Genomic DNA, 16,976 nt, shown 5'->3' with positions numbered 1-16,976 from the left:
GTAGATTTTTACTGAAATGGTCTGCATCATCTCAGTTTTTGTTAAACTTTATTCAGGCACTACAGTCAAGGTCTTCCTAATTCTCCTTTAGTACTTCAGGATCATAAATATTTTTTGTTGGCGATTTAAATGCTCACTATTTGAGTGTTATTAATGGTTTGATTTTACAAGCAGATAAAAACTGGGAGGAAATCAGAGGAAAAATTAGGATTCCAAAGAATACAGACTATTATTAAAATACACAGTTACTCCATAAACATACACTACGGGATGTGTGGATAGAGTAGGGGAGTGGGGATGTGTGGATAGAGTAGGGGAGTGGGGATGTGTGGATAGAGTAGGGGAGTGGGGATGTGTGGATAGAGTAGGGGAGTGGGGATGTCTGGATAGAGTAGGGGAGTGGGGATGTCTGGATAGAGTAGGGGAGTGGGGATGTCTGGATAGAGTAGGGGAGTGGGGATGTGTGGCTAGAGTAGGGGTGTGGGGATGTGTGGATAGAGTAGGGGAGTGGGGATGTGTGGATAGAGTACGGGAGTGGGGATGTCTGGATAGAGTAGGGGAGTGGGGATGTCTGGATAGAGTAGGGGAGTGGGGATGTCTGGATAGAGTAGGGGTGTGGGGATGTGTGGATAGAGTAGGGGAGTGGGAATATTTGGATATTTTCAAAAGAGCCTACTCAAGTTTGATGGGCCAAATAGAATCATAGAAAGTTTAAGTCACACAAAGAGGCCACTTGGCCCATCATATCTGTGCCGGCCTAAAAACAATCCACTTACTCTGCTCCCACCTTCCAGCATTTGGTCCGTAGCCCTGCAGCTTATGACACTTGAGGTGCATACCCAGACTCCTTTTGAATGAGTTGAGGGTTTTTGCTTGAGCTACCCTTTCAGGCAGTGAGTTTCTGACCCCCATCAGCCTCTGGGTGAAAAGGTTTTTTCTCATCTCCCCTCTAGATTTTCTACCAATCACTTCAAATCTATGCCTCCTCGTCACTGACCTCTCTGCTAATGTGAATAGACCCTTCACCTCCACTCTATCCAGGCACCTCAAAATTTTGTACATTTCAATCCGATCTCCCCTCAGCCTTCTCTGTTCCAAGGAGAACAACCCCAGCCTATCCAATCTTTCCTCATAGCTGCATTTTTCCAGTCCTGGCAACATCCTCAAATCTCCTCCGTACCCTCTTGACTGCAATTACAACCTTTCTGTAATGAGGTGACCAGAACTTCACACAATACTCAAATTGTGGCCTAACCAATGAGTTATACAGTTACAGCATAACCTCCCTTTTCTTGTATACTATACCTCGGACAATAAAGGAAGGGATTCCAAATGCCTTCTTAGCCACCGTATCGACCTGTCTTGCTACCTTCAGGGATCTGTGGACATTTACTCCAAGGTCTCTCACTTCCTCTACACGTCTCAGTATTTTCCCATTAATCGTGTATTCCTTTGCCTTCTTTGACCTCTCCAAATGCATCACCTCACACTTCTCCAGGTTGAATTCCATTTGCCACTTTTCTGCCCATCTGACCAAACCATCAATATCTTCCGGCAGCCTACAGCTATCCTCCTCGCTATCTACCACACGGCCAATCTTTGTGTCATCTGCAAACTTCCTGATCATACCCCCTACATTTATGTCCAAATCGTTAATATATACCACAAGAAGTAGGGGACCCAGTACTGAGCCCTGCGGAACGCCACTGGAAACAGCCCTCCTGTCGCTAAAACAGATGTCAACAATTACCCTATGTTTCCTGCCACTGAGCTAATTTTGTATCCACCTTGCTGCATTTTCCTGGATCCCATGGGATTTTTTTTTTTTAAACCAGTCTGCCATGTGGGACCTTGACAAAAGTCTTGCTAAAATCCATGCAAATGGAATTCAACTTGGAGAAGTGCGAGGTGATCCATTTAGGGAGGGCAAACCAGGCAAAGGAATACACGATTAATGGGAAAATATGAAGAAGTGTAGAACACATTAACGGCACTACCCTCATCTATCTTCCTGGTTACCTCTTCAAAAAATGTGATCAAGTTGGTCAAACAAGATCTTCCCTTAACAATGGTCTCATGTTTTTAAAAATGTTATGAAAACACACATCCAATACTCCAGAAAACAAATTCTGAACTGGCCTCAAGGCAATTCTCAGTTTTCTAACACAGAAATGAGTGCCAAGGACCTAAACATATCACAAACAGGAACATCACAGCCAAAAAATAATCAATTTGATTAATGGTTTGGATTTAATCTCAAGCCCAGAGCCAACAGCTCTGAAACTGCTGTCATCAGCTTGGGCGTGTGCATCTCTCTTCCTCTCATTCTGAATTTTAAGGAACTAGCTCATTTCAAACACCTGCTTGCCTAACATCCCCTCGTGGCCCCCCACCTGCATCCTCCCTCCCTCCCTTCCCTGTCTCTGTACTTGCTTTAAACCTGGTACATCTCTAATTTCTTCCAGTTCTAAAAAAAGGTCATCGACCGGAAATGTTAACTGTTGTTCTCTCTCCACAGACAGTGCCTGACCTGCCAAGTATCTCCAGCATTTTCTGCGTTTGTACCTACTTAACTAGGATAGTGAAACAAGGAGATAGTGACTGGATCAGTTACATTTATCTAGTCAAAAAGTGGGTGAACCAAAACACTAGCAGAAATCACTCAAAGCCAAAAATTACTGATGCACAAACTTCAATAAGGGAAGCATTTTGACTGGCGTTAGTATGTTTCCTTGCTATGAATGATTGAAGAGAACTTGTTTATTTCCAATCAAAATGGGTACTAAATCTTTAGCCAATGTTGATTCTAAATTAAACCCAAGCAATTATAAAGGGATTTGGCTGCACATAATTAATTTCAACAGACATGATGTCGCTCCCAACATATTTGTATGCAACAAAATAATTCAAGAACCTTGAAGCTTGGTTTAAAAAAAAATCTATTTACCAGGCTTTTGTGCTGTTTATGTAGATCAGAGTGCAGACCATGCTTCTCTTATAACCTCCAAATTCAAAGATCCAGTTTACCAGTATCAGCTGTAGTTGGCTCTGCATTCCCTGGACAATTATCACAACTGGACAGTAACACCTAATCCTGAAAGTATCCGTCTTTGAACAGACATGTTAACAGGCACAGAAATCTCAGTCTGAAATGGACGAGAACAGAACATTTCTTTTGCGGTGGGGGGAAACCAAAATTTTAAACCCTCCCCCATAAAGTTTAGTTTAGTTTAGAGATACAGCACTGAAACAGGCCCTTCGGCCCACCGAGTCTGTGCAGACCATCAACCACCCATTTATACTAATCCTACACTAATTCCATATTCCTACCACATCCCCACCTGTCCCTATATTTCCCTACCAACTACCTATACTAGGGGCAATTTATAATAGCCAATTAACCTATCAACCTGCAAGTCTTTGGCATGTGGGAGGAAACCGGAGCACCCGGAGGAAACCCACGCAGACACAGGGAGAACTTGCAAACTCCACACAGGCAGTACCCAGAATTGAACCCAGGTCGCTGGAGCTGTGAGGCTGCGGTGCTAACCACTGCGCCACTGTGGTCGTGGCTGCCTTCATTCGGAGATGCTATATGTGCCTTGATCTATTTCTTTGGTCATAACTGGATTTTCTTTTAGTCTAGCTAACAATCGCTGAAACTGAAAAGCTGGTTTATATTTTCAATTAGTCAATTCACCGAGGAAAATGGATTTGTCTCATTAATGAAACAGAACTAGTTACCTTGGATGGAAGCCAAGTCCAATGATCAACTTTGATTTTAAACAAACTGTCCATATACCGGACAGTGCCAGAATATTTACATAATCAAACATTTTACAAGGGTTCACCTGGCATTGTAGCGAATACGGCATCAAGAATTGGACTTAGAACAGCAGTACTGATTGAAACAAAAGCAAAATACTGTAGATGCTGGAAATCTGAAATTAAAAACAGAAAGTGCTGGAAATACTCAGCAGGTCAGGCAGCATCTGTGGAGAGAGAAACAGAGTTAACGTTTCAGGTTGTTCTGACGATAGGTCACAGACCTGAAGCGTTAACGCTGTTTCTCTCTCCACAGATGCTGCCTCAACTGCTGAGAGTTTCCAGCATTTTGTTTTTATTAGCACTGATTAATTAGCTTTTCAATCAAACTGATAATGATGAAATTTAATTCATTGACCGTGATGTTGTTTTTCCTGGTAAGGTTTAACTTTTCAGAGGTCAACTTCTGACTTTTGGTTTTCCAAGAGCGATAATGGTCTGCTCCCAGGTTTCCATGGTTACCACTCGGAGGTCAGCTTGGGATGATGTTGCCTTCCTGTATGGAAGCACGTGGCTTCCACAATGCACCTGATCACCACAGTGATACAGCTGAGAGCAGCAAGTACACCCGAGTTTACGTGTGTTAATCTGATACTCTACCCTCGCATTTAGTATTATGCAACACTAGAGTTCTAATGTGGTGGCTCACTCCTGACTGCTTATTAAAAATAATTGAAGAAATTCCTCTAACGGCTGAGGATAAGTGCATTTTATGTGCTACTGAAGCACACAGACCAACAGAGACACCAGGTCACTACTGAGTCAGTCAGGCTGAGCCAGAGCAGCACCTGGGGGCTCCAAAACTGACTGCAGTGACCTTGAACAAAGGGGAAAAAAACAGACTAAACTCATCTAGTACTTTCACTTATCACCCCCGTCCAGACATTGCTGCAGGAAAGTGTACAAGCGGGTATCAGGCAAGGTCAAGATTAGGCTTGACTGTGAAGCAACCCATCATTGAGTAAACAGCTGATATTGTCTGGGTGTATACTTGAAGGGCAGGGCACGGGAGACTGCCAGGAAAAGCCTTTGAAAAATCCTAGCTATTGCTGAATTGCATAAAGCCTGTCAATAGGCTACTTACACAATAGGAGCTAGAGTTGAATCGAACCTGTTCACTAATTACTAAACCAGATACCCGCTCCACGAGATACAGAAATAGTTTGTTCAAAAGGAGCTTCAAAACAGGGTGTGCACATGGCTATTGTGAAAGATGGTCCTATTAACAGGCCTTTCGAGTCCGATTTCTATTGCATACCTCAATTATTTACAATCTATATCAATGACTTGGATGAAGGGACAGAATGTATGGTTGCTATATTTGCTGATGACACAAAGATAGGTAGGAGAGTAAACTGTGAAGAGGACATAAGGAGTCTGCAAAGGGATATAGATAGGTTAAGTGAGTGGGCAAAGATTTGGCAGATGAAGTATAATGTGGGAAAGTGTAAACTTGTCCACTTTGGCCAGAAAAATAGAAAAGCAACATATGATTTAAATGGATAGAGATTGCAGAACTCTGAGGTGCCGAGGGATCTGGGTGTCCTAGTACATGAAACACAAAAAGTTAGTATGCAGGTACAGCAAGCGATGAAGAAGGTAAATGCAATGTGCTCATTTATTGCAAGGAGAATGGAATATAAAAGTGGAGATGTTTTGCAACAGTTGCAGGGCATTGGTGAGACCACATCTAGAGTATTGTGTACAATACTGGTTTCTTTACTTAAGAAAGTAAGTAACTGCATTGGAAGCAGTTCAGAGAGGGTTCACTCGACTGATTCCTGGGGTGAAAGGGTTATCTTATGAGGAAAGGTTGGACAGGTTGGGTCTGTATTCACTGGAGTTTAGAAGGATGAGAGGTGATCTTATTGAAACATATAAGATCCTGAGGGAACTTGACAGGGTGGATATTGAAAGGATGTTTCCCCTTGTGGTAGAGACTAAAACTAGGGGGAACAGTTTAAAAATAAGGGTCGCCCATTTAAGACAGAGATGAGGAGAAATTTTTTCTCGCAGAGAGTCGTGATTTTGTGGAACTCTCTTCCCCAGAGAATGGTGGAGGCAGGGTCATTGAATGTTTTTAAGGCACATTCTTGACAAACAAGGTAGTCAAAGGGTATTTAGGGTAGGCAGGAATGTGGAGTTGAGGTTACAATCAGATCAGCCATGATCTTATTGAATGGTAGAGCTGGCTCGAGGGGCCGAATAGCCTATTCCTGCTCCTGGTTCGTATAATAAATACATCGAGATAGAGTCATAGAGTGATACAGCACTGAAACAGGCCCTTCGGCCCACCGAGTCTGTGCTGATCAACAACCACCCATTTATACTAATCCTACATTAATCCCATATTCCCTACCACATCCCCACCATTCTCCTACCACCTACCTACACTAGGGGCAATTTACAATGGCCAATTTACCTATCAACCTGCAAGTCTTTGGCTGTGGAAGGAAACTGGAGCATCTGGCGAAAACCCACAAGGTCACAGGAAGAACTTGCAAACTCCGCACAGGCAGTATCCAGAACTAAACCCGGGTCGCTGGAGCTGTGAGGCTGCGGTGCTAACCACTGCACCACTGTGCCCAGTGTTGAAATTTCTACCAAACAAACTATTTTGTATCACCTATAACTGACATTTAGTTGTTAAAGTAAAAAATCTAATTAAGGACATTTCCTTAAAGAAATTTAATTTGCTGAGTCACATCCAGCTCCTGTCATGTGAGCAGTCTGCTTGCCTTACACAACTAGATGCATCACAGCCTGTCCTGGTGTGGAGTAATAATGCTGGGTGGTCTTTCAATTGTTCATTTTGTCCGTGGGCAGTCACACAACACAGTTCCAATACGCACGTCTTCACTATTTAGGAATCCAGAATGCAAGCACAAGCAGAGAAACTGGTTTCCTTTTGGAACTCAGCCTGTGACAGTTCAAAAACCCTAAAGGAAAACCCAACTTCATCAACACGGTCAATATTTAAACTCTGCTCAGGCATAAATTAGAATATATCTCATTCTGTGTCCAAAATGCACAATGGACAGGTTGCTGACAGATATTCTACTTTCTAGGAAAGACCATTTCTCTCTAACAGCATGAATATCTAATTATGAGGCTGATGAAAAAACTAAGCAACTAAAGGCAGCTATGATAAATAGCTAATGATTAGTGTCTACATTTATTGGGAGATGTTTACCAAGTAAGCTCCATTGCTCCTCCTTTTTCTCCACGGAGACACTTTTTTTTTTAAAGATTTAGATTTAGAGATACAGCACTGAAACAGGCTCTTCGGCCCACCGAGTCTGTGCCAACCATTAACCACCCATTTATACTAATCCTACACTAATCCCATATTCCTACCACATCTCCACCTGTCCCTATATTCCCCTACCACCTATCTATACTAGGGGCAATTTATAATGGCCAATTTACCTATCAACCTGCAAGTCTTTGGCTTGTGGGAGGAAACCGGAGCACCCGGAGGAAACACACGCAGACACAGGGAGAACTTGCAAACTCCACACAGGCAGTACCCAGAATTGAACCCGGGTCGCTGGAGCTGTGAGGCTGCGGTGCTAACTACTGCGCCACTTCTGCTTAAGCTGCAGCTGGTGTGCAAAATTCTTCCTCCTCCTTCCAAAGTTATTTTCTCACTTTTACGTATCCCACTAATATATTAACATTTTAAGTGGAGAAACAACTACATTTTACTTGGATGGTGTAAAGATGAGATAATATTACTGCTGAAATTCTGGCTTACTCTCATCATTTATTTGTGTTCAAGGTAAAAGAGCATTTCTATAATAAGACCTGCATCTCCCATAATCTAAAACTTGCAACAATATGGGAGACAGGAATCGGGTAACATACCACAGATAAATTTATTGTAGAGAATATAATTAAAAGCAAGTGAATACAGAAAGTAACCAGCAGTTCAATACTTAAAAACCTATGAGACTTTAAAAAAAAAAGTTCAAGATAGCAGCAGACCCATCCAAATTCTGTAATATTCTTCAATGAATGCAACTTGGGCACTCGGCTCAATGTTGCAATATAGAAACTGGCAGGCAAAAAGGGAACTAGAGATATGGGAAAGCCATAACCATTACCATTCTTGGAACTCCAAGACAAATTTCAACACAGTCAGAAGTTTTGCTTCCCTCCGTTAATCAAAGAGTTTTATTTGGATCAGCACTGTCTTTGTTCACTGTCTCAATGGGTATTTGATTTGATATTTGATAAGCTAGAAAGCAAAAATAGTTTAAAAGACATCAGATGTTCCAGTTTGAATGGCTGGTGCATTCTGTAAAAGCCAGATCATCTTAGGAAAGGAATGTGGTGAAGAAACAAAAAAGAGTCTTCGCGTGTACTCATCCATCAAGAACCTTGGTGCTACAAAACTGATTGTCTATCTTCACTGCTTCATCACAGCATTCAAAGGAGTAATTAATCCCTTGTAGACATTGCTAAGCACATTTATGTTTGATTATTGGACTATTCTAATATTTCATAATCCAAATTCTGAAGCTTTCCCGTGATCCTTAAATTCTAAATAAAGACTGGAGTTAGAACAATAGAATCATAGAAAGTCTACGGCACAGAAAGAGGCTACTTGGCCCATCACGCCTGGGCTGGCCGATAAACAATCCACCCAGTCTAATCCCACCTTCCAGCATCTGGTCCGTAGCCCTGTAGATTACGGCACTTAAGGTGCCTTGAGGTTACTTTAACCTGCAAGAGCTCCGATTTGTGAGAGGAAATTCGGTTTACCAAAGACTTGGTTACCTAACTTCTATAGAGTTTTCGACAATGTGATGGAAATCACACATGCCAAATGGAAACATATTAATTTTGTCATTTGGGATAATACTGGAAACATTTTACTGAACATTGCAAATAACTGGTTTAAAAAAAAGCAAAGCTGAGCGGCTGAAAACATGGTTGCACATTTGCATTCTGAGAGACAGTTGAATAGAGAGACAATTGGAGTGCTCCTTGATTCAATTAACAAGATTGGTCTGGACAATAGTGATGATCAACATCCTCTGACTGTTTAAAAGCCAGAACTCCACCCCCCACCTAGTGTGTCTGGAAAGCTTTGAAATCAACAACCCTCCAAGAAGCTGCTGTTTCAAACAAAGATGGTCACATGACCTACCTGCTGGTAAGACGAGGCTTTTTGAATTGTGTCTCAGAAAAAGAAAAAGACTGCAACTGGACTGGCAGAAGAAAAGTCCCTCTCTCTCTCCAGCAAAGTCCCAGGGAACCCAGGGTGGCAGCGTAAACTGCAAGACTACAGACAAAGCATCGCTTCGGTCTTCTGGTACCACCGAAGCAAGTTTGAAATTGTGCACCGGGCCCCAGCAAAAACTCCAAGACCTTAACTTCAAGCACGGACATTACATCAAGAACACAAAAGACAGTAGCTGTATTCCATTTATGGCCAACTCTACTTCAACCCCCCCTCCCAATTCCTTCTCCCCCTCTGTATCTATTCGTGTGTGTGTGTGTCTCTCGTGTGCGTGCAAGCCTGGTTGCGTCACGTATTGTAGTAATTTTAACTGGGTTAGAGTGGCAAGGCTAATAAACTTGCATCTTTCTTGTTTAAACTCAAGCAAACCTGTCTGATTGGTTCATTTGCAATAACAGTTAGAGTGCAGTGAACAAGGGTTGTGTTTTAAAAGATAAACCCTGTTACGGCCAAACCAGGTAAGGGGGGAGCCTGAGACCCCTTCCACACCCGGTCATAACAAGTTGAGTGATGCTGAGTCAATTGAGTAATTAGCAGCTCTGGGCTGTAAGGACAGATTGTGTAAAATGCAGAGCTTTCAGATAAGTCAGGGACAAGGTCTGCTTACAGTAATAACAGTGAAACAGCTGGAATGGAAAAGAGGTCTTTGACAACATGTAGCACTTGTCTCTTACAGATTTTGAGCTCATCGTTCAAAGTCCTAGAGGTGAAAGGTCAGTGATCTAAAACATACTGTAAATAATTGATTGTGAATCCATTACTTAAAATCCTACAACCGTAACTTGTTGCATTCTATTACAACATATACTTTATCTGGGATTTTGATCAAATATTATTAGCATGCAAGCATTTAGTTTTCCATTACTTTCATCTCTTATTTCTTAGTAAATTGGAAACACCAGAGAATTTCAAAACGATTCCAATAGTATCTTTTGAACAAATTAAGTTTCTACATTTATCATTGGTTGCTGAAAGTTCTCTATTCCAGATTATAACATTTGTTGCACCACACTGTCAGTACTTGACTATTCAGCTATTTCTTAAGAATGTTGTCCAGAGACTAGCTCGTTTGTCTGAATTTGACAGCTTGTCTGACATCACATCAACTTCCTCCAGCTGAACACTTTTTATCTCCCCCTCCCCCACTCACCCCAGTAAACACTTTGGAAGCTGGAAGTCATCGATTTCAGCTCCCAACACGTCCCGCTGCATGCCACAGGTGCTATACTCTCCACTCACTTATTCACACTAAACCAGAGGATGCAAAACCTTGCCGCATGTTCAACCATAAGCAGAGCTATAATACCCCTCATCCTATTCATCACCAACTGCTTATTCCAAATTCATTTCACTGCACGTCAGCAAAACCATGTTTTTGTCACCTCTGAACTAGATTCCTCGAATGCACTCTTTGATGGTCACATCCTTCATCCCCTCCATATACTCAATGACCCTGAAACACAAGCTGCCTGTATCCTGTCCAGCATTAAGTCTTATTCACCCATCTCCCTGTCCTCACTGACTGACACCCAAAACATTACAAACACCTTTAAATCGCTCAATGGCCTTAACTCAATCTTTGCAACTTCCTCCAGCCTTGTATCCCCTCTGATGTTCTCGAATCCTGACCTTTTGTGCACACTCTCCTCCCTTTGCCCCAACATTGTTGTTAAAGCCTTCATTGACCTCGATCCCATTCTCTGAAACTCTGCCTCAAATCTCTCCAGCTTTGAAAACCTTCTCAAAACTCGACAGTCCTAATCTTACCATCCATTCCCTTTATAGTCATACAGAGATACAGCACTGAAACAGGGCCTTTGGCCCACCAAGTCTGTGCCGACCATCAACCACCCATTTATACTAATCCTACATTAATCTCATTTTTCCCTCTCACATCCCCACCTTCCCTCAATTCTCCTACCACCTACCTACACTAGGGGCAATTTTTTTTTACAATGGCCAATTTACCTACCAACCCGCAAGTCTTTGGCATTTTCTCCCTCCATTCCTCAACTCACCAGCGTAAGTCATTTTGGAATGTTTTCCAGAAATGAAATTGAACAGAAAAGTGACAACATTTCAATCATAGATTGGTCTTCATGGCACTGCTCTCTCTCAACTTTACTGTCCCATGTAGTCACTGCATCTCCTTTAATGGTTTCTTGTCGCAAGCTCATGTTTACTCCTGGTACATCACCTGATTATGCCTCTCTGCCTCCACTGTTAACTCCAGAATTGGTGCTCTACTTCCTGACTACATTGTCCAACAAAGCCCTGGATGAGAGGACATTCCCTCCATCTCAACACTGGAAAACTGAAGCCTCTCTCAAACTAGCACCTTTCAACCTCGGGCCTCAACTCCATCAACCTTTCTAATGGTCCAATCAGGCCAATTCGGGAGATGCACCGTTTCAGCAGTCTGTTCATGCTACGTTTAACTTTTTACCAACAGCTGATCCATTGCCAAGAGAAAAACTCTTACATCTCAGCAATATTGTGTATTCCTTATTACTTCCAAATCCCTCATCCAGTTTCATCACTTCAAGAATAGACTTCTCCAATATTCTTCATTAACCCCAAGTTCGGCACAAACTCTAACTTCTTCACAACTCTCCTGTCCATACCTTCTCCTGCACCAAGTTCCACAAACCCATCCACACCTGCTCTCTAAACCCTCAACTTAATTTCTAAATCCCATCATGGCTTCACTCCACCCTATCTGACAGATGGATATTCTCCAGTTATACATTTCACACAGCACTAACCCTCCAGAAAACAATTTGCTGCACCATCCTTTCAATCTGTTGTTCATAAACCCCTCTCTCTGACGATGCCTTCAGATTCCACTCAGATTTTTTTCTTTTGAAGTAGACTTTTTTTTAAAGTTTCCAATGCACCAAAGAAGAACTGATGCCTTGGGCTCATCCAAAAGCACTAATAAAACAAATTAACTGGCCACTCATTTCATTTCTGATTGTGGGACATTGCTAGTGCAGAATGGTGCCACATCTGACAAATTAACCATCATTGCACTACAAAAATAAATGTTTGAAGGTCTTGGGAGATGTTTTCAGGATTTGTTGGTCATTAAAAAAACATTTATTTAAAATTACTTTGGGTTTATTTTGTTGCAGAGTGCTAAAATATTAAAACAATAAATCTCTTCCTAACATTTTGGTAGCTTTATTATTGCAATATTAGACTGCAATAAGCTGAAAACTTTTTTTAAAACCCATCCAGGACCCTGGAATTTTTATGGACTTATCAAAGAATTTAAACTGCACAACTTGTGCTGGATCTCATCAAGAGAGATCTTCAAACGGAGACTCATGATCTCCAATCACCAGTCAAAAGGCTGTTACCGCACCTGGATATTGATGGTCTCTGTTAGAATTGGCCCTTGTTTCCCACGTTGGGACCTGTGAAAAGGTAGAGCTGGAGTGCTGTCACAGAGTGATGCTGCCTCCTGTACACAGTATTGTTCCACTGACATTCTCTGGAGTTTAGAAGAATGAGAGGCGATCTAATTGAGACATACAAGATTCTGAAAGGGCTTGATAGGGTAGAAGCTGAGAGATTGTTCCCACTGGTCGGGGAATCTACAACACGGGGACACAGTCTCAGGATAAGGGGACAATCATTCAGGACTGAGATGAGGAGAAATTATTTCACTCAAAGGGTTGTGAATCTTTGGAATTCTCTACCCCAGAGGGTTGTGGATGCTCCATCATTGAATATATTTAAGGCTGGGATAGATAGATTTGTGATCTCTCAGGAAATCATGGGATATGGTGAGTGGGTGGGAAAGTGGAGTTGAATCCTAAGTTCAGCCATGATCGTTTTGAATGGTGGAGCAGGCTCGATGGGCCATATGGTTTACTCCTGCTCCTATTTCTTGTGTTCTTGTGGCACAAGGATTACAGTAAATCTGCTGCAAAGACCATGTCAATTTAACAGCGTCTTTTACAAAATGTATATTTTCAACTACTTGGTTGGCATTTCAAGTGATACTAACAAAATGCCCTTCGGATGAGATGTTAAACCCTGTCTGACTGCTCTCAAAGATCAAAGGCACAATCAAAATGAAGTATAGGTTGTCGTGATGTCCCATCAATATTCCTCCTTCAAGCAACCCCACTAAAAACAGATGAATTTGTCTTTCACATAATTTCTGTTGATGGACATTCTTGTGAGCAAAATGCTGCTTCAGTTGTCTACATAACAGTCACTTCTACTCCAAGCAATGTCTTTGATTGTGAAGCACTTTGAGATATAACCGAGTGCCACATAAACACAAGTCTCTCTTCACCAATTTGGAATCCTAATGGGCTTAAACACATGGTTCGGAATGCAAGTTTTATCAAATCACACTTGGTTAGATTCCAGCTGTAATGAGAAATTTCACATCGAATTACAAATAACTAGGAGCGAAAATGCTGGCACTTTAACTGATGGAGTTCAAGTGACATCATTATGAGCTTGTCATTAGAATCTCTGCATTACTCCACAATGGTGATGATATCACTCACAGCCTCTCTCTTCAGTACTTTACCCTATTCTCTTTTCGGCAGAGTTTGCTATAAATCAATGGGACGGTTTAGAGAGCTAAAAATCAGTCAACCTTTGCCATCATGATTAAATTACATCATTACTGTCTCTCAGCAATACAGCTTGGTCCATTATATCAACAACCAACTGGAGGCAAAACACAAAGAGAAGTGGAATGCTGCACGAACACCATTTGATAAAGTTTTCCATCACCATCTTCTAAATCATTAAGTTATTGCTGACTAGTCAGGGCACCATTTTATTGTAAGATACCTGGCGTGTTGGTCAAACAAAATGCATTAACATCCTATACATCACCTTTACATGACAACTCATAATCCAAACTTTTGAAAGTGAAATAAAACGAACAGAATATTCCTGTTCATGGTGTTAAAAGAAGTGGCTAGTGAGATAGTTGATGTGTTAGTTTTAATTTTCCAAAATTCCCTAGATTCGGGGAAGGTTCCTTTAGATTGGAAAGTAGCAAAATTAACTCTTTTATTCAAAAAGAGGGAGACAGAAAGCAGGAAACTACAGGCCAGTTAGCTTGACATCTGTCTTAGGGAAAATGTTAGAATCTATTATTAAAGACGTTATAGCAGGGCATTTAGAAAAAATCAAGGTAATCAAGCAGAGTCAACATGGTTTTGTGAAAGGGAAATCATGTTTAACCAATTTATTGGAGTTCTATGAGGGAGTTACATGTGCTGTGGATAAAGGGGAATCGGTGGATGTATTGTACTTAGATTTCCAGAAGGCATTTGATAAGGTGCCACATCAAAGATTATTGCAGAAAATGAAAGCTCATGGTGTTAGGGGGTAACATATTGGCATGGATAGAAGATTGGCTCACTAACAGGAAACAGAGAGTAGGCATAAATGGGTCATTTTCTGGTTGGCAAGATGTAACGAGTGGTGTGCCACAGGGATCTGTGCTGAGGCCTCAACTTTTTACAATTTATATAAATGACTTAGATGAAGGGACTTTGTATGGTTGCTAAATTTTCTGATGACTCAAAGATAGGCAGGAAAGTAACTTGTGAAGAGGACATAAGGAGGCTACAAAGGGATATAGATGGGTTAAGTGAGTGGGCAAAGACCCAGCAAATGGAGTATAATGTGGGAAAGTGTGAAATTGTCCACTTTGGCAGGAAGAATAAAACACAAGCATATTATCTAAATGGTGAGAGATTGCAAAGCTCTGAGATGCAGAGGGATCTGGGTGTCCTAGTTTATGAATTTCAAAAGGTTAGTATGCAGGTACAGCATGTAATTAGGAAAGCTAATAGAATGTTATTGTTTATCGGGAGGGGAATTGAATACAAAAGTAGGGAGTTTATGCTTCAGCTATACAGGGCATTGGTGAGACCACACCTGGAGTACTGTGTATAGTACTGGTCTCCTTATTTATGGAAGGATGTAATTGCATTGGAGGCCGTACAGAGAAGGTTTACTAGACTAAAACCTGGAATGGGTGGGCTATCTTATGAGGAAAGGTTGGGCAGGCCAGGCTTGTATCCGCTAGAATTTAGAAGAGTAAGAGGCGACTTGATTGAAACATAAGATCCTGAGGGGTCTTGACAGGGTGGATGTGGAAAGGATGTTTCCCCTTGTGGGAGAATCTCGAACTAGGGGTCACTGTTTAAAAATAAGGAGTCATCCATTTAAGACAGAGATGAGGAGAATTTTTTTCTCTGAGGGTCGTGAGTCTTTGGAATTCTCTTCCTCAAAAGGCAGTGGAAACAGAGTCTTTGAATATTTTTAAGGCAGAGGTATAGATAGATTCTTGATAAGCAAGGGGGTGAAAGATTATCAGGGGTGGGTGGAAATGTGGAGTAATCAGTTCAGCCATGAACATATTGAATGGTGGAGCAGGCTCGAGGGGCCTACTCCTGCTCCTAATTCATATGTTTGTGTGTTCACTGTTCATTTTCAGCGAACAAACTAATCAGGTCCTTAAACATTCCACAGATGCTGCCAGACCTGCTGAGTATTTCCAGCATTTCTTGTTTTTATATACCTTAAACACGTGGCGTAGGTAACTCAGAGAAAGACACCAGCACAGACTGGATGGACCAGGTGGCCTGATCTGTGCTATAAAATTCTATGAATGCAGTATTCCCTTTATTCATTCTATACAAACTTTACCCTGTCATTTCGAGTCACTGTACCCTGCCTTTAAACCACTCACCATTCCCTCTCCTGTGCAGTCTGAGGGTAGACTTTAATGTATTTTCATAAAATGACAATGAGACTTTTCATCACAGAAATACATTACATCCCAGGCCCCAAACAACAGCAGCTCACTACAGCCCACCAACACCAGCATCACAACCAATTCAAAACACTTGCAATTGGAATTTTAAACTAACGAAACCACCTAAAATAATCCGGAAATTGAAAACAGCTACAATCGCTTAGGAAGTTAAGGTATAGTTCGTGAAATGTCACAAGTGGAAAATGATCCATTTGTGAATTGGACTTCATTCATTCTATTTTTTTTTTTGTCTGACACCAGCCTACCCATGAATTACTTTCCCACTTCTTTAAAATAATGAAAATGTCAGGGACAGGAGCTCTTGCCAGCTGACAATCAGCCTGTGTTGGTTACCTGTACACCTTTCCACTGATCATTGCAGGGGAAGCAGACAGGCTCCTGGACTTGGCTCTCCCTCTGAGCTGGGATTCCCCGGAGAATTCCTCACCACAGCAGCAGTAACAGCCCAACTCTTGCTCCGTGTCCAGGGGCTCTGGGCCGAGAGAGGTTTCCTGGGTACAATCCATCATCGCCGCGTCAGGGATTCATGTGGAAAAAGTCAACGACAAAACTGCCTGTTCAGGAGAAAGACAGAGGAGGGGGGAAAATATTTCAAAACATGAAATATAAAAACAAAGTTCAATCACCCAATCTAAAGTTCTATTTAAAATAACTTTGATTGGTATTGCTGGATACATTCGGTGACCAATAGAAATCAGGAAACTCCAAGTTGTTACTTACTGAAACTTACACGGTTACAATGTATCTATTTCATTGGAACCCGGGCCCGGGCGCTCACTCCAGCGATAACGCCAGATCAACGCCGGATCAGCACCGACTCGCCAAAACCCGGAAACTCCCTTAAAGCTGCGCCGTTTATTCCGGGCCAGGGCATCTGCTCGTTACACCGGCAACGGAGGGCTGCCGTGCCGTTAGGCCGGTCTCAACAATGAGGAGCATCTGCCCACAGGCTCCGTCCGCACCGCCTTCCCCACATGCGCACTGCTGCTCTACCGTATTACCTCCAATACTCCCGGAGCTCATTTCTTTCATCTTCCTTCCTCCCAAAAACAATGTTTTTTTTCTCCCTCTCCCCAC

General features: G+C 41.9%; 1 protein-coding gene across 2 annotated transcripts in view; it reads right to left on the bottom strand.

Moving 5' to 3' along the window:
* LOC137351960 (NAD kinase-like) overlaps positions 1-16,867 on the bottom strand; it is a 111,696-nt gene extending 94,829 nt beyond the window's left edge. The window contains exons 1-2 of one of the 2 annotated variants that reach the window (XM_068016862.1): positions 16,620-16,867; positions 16,233-16,453 (exon numbers count right to left, since the gene is read on the bottom strand). In XM_068016862.1, the coding sequence (XP_067872963.1) occupies positions 16,233-16,408 (176 nt within the window). In that variant the 5' untranslated portion in view covers positions 16,409-16,453; positions 16,620-16,867. The remainder of the gene's footprint in view (positions 1-16,232; positions 16,454-16,619) is intronic. The other variant, XM_068016863.1, reaches the window with a different exon arrangement.
* Between the last annotated feature and the right edge of the window lie 109 nt (positions 16,868-16,976).

Source organism: Heterodontus francisci, chromosome 37 (genome assembly GCF_036365525.1).
Source record: "Heterodontus francisci isolate sHetFra1 chromosome 37, sHetFra1.hap1, whole genome shotgun sequence".
Classification (NCBI taxonomy): domain Eukaryota; kingdom Metazoa; phylum Chordata; class Chondrichthyes; order Heterodontiformes; family Heterodontidae; genus Heterodontus; species Heterodontus francisci.
This window is presented reverse-complemented; position numbering and strand designations above follow the sequence as displayed.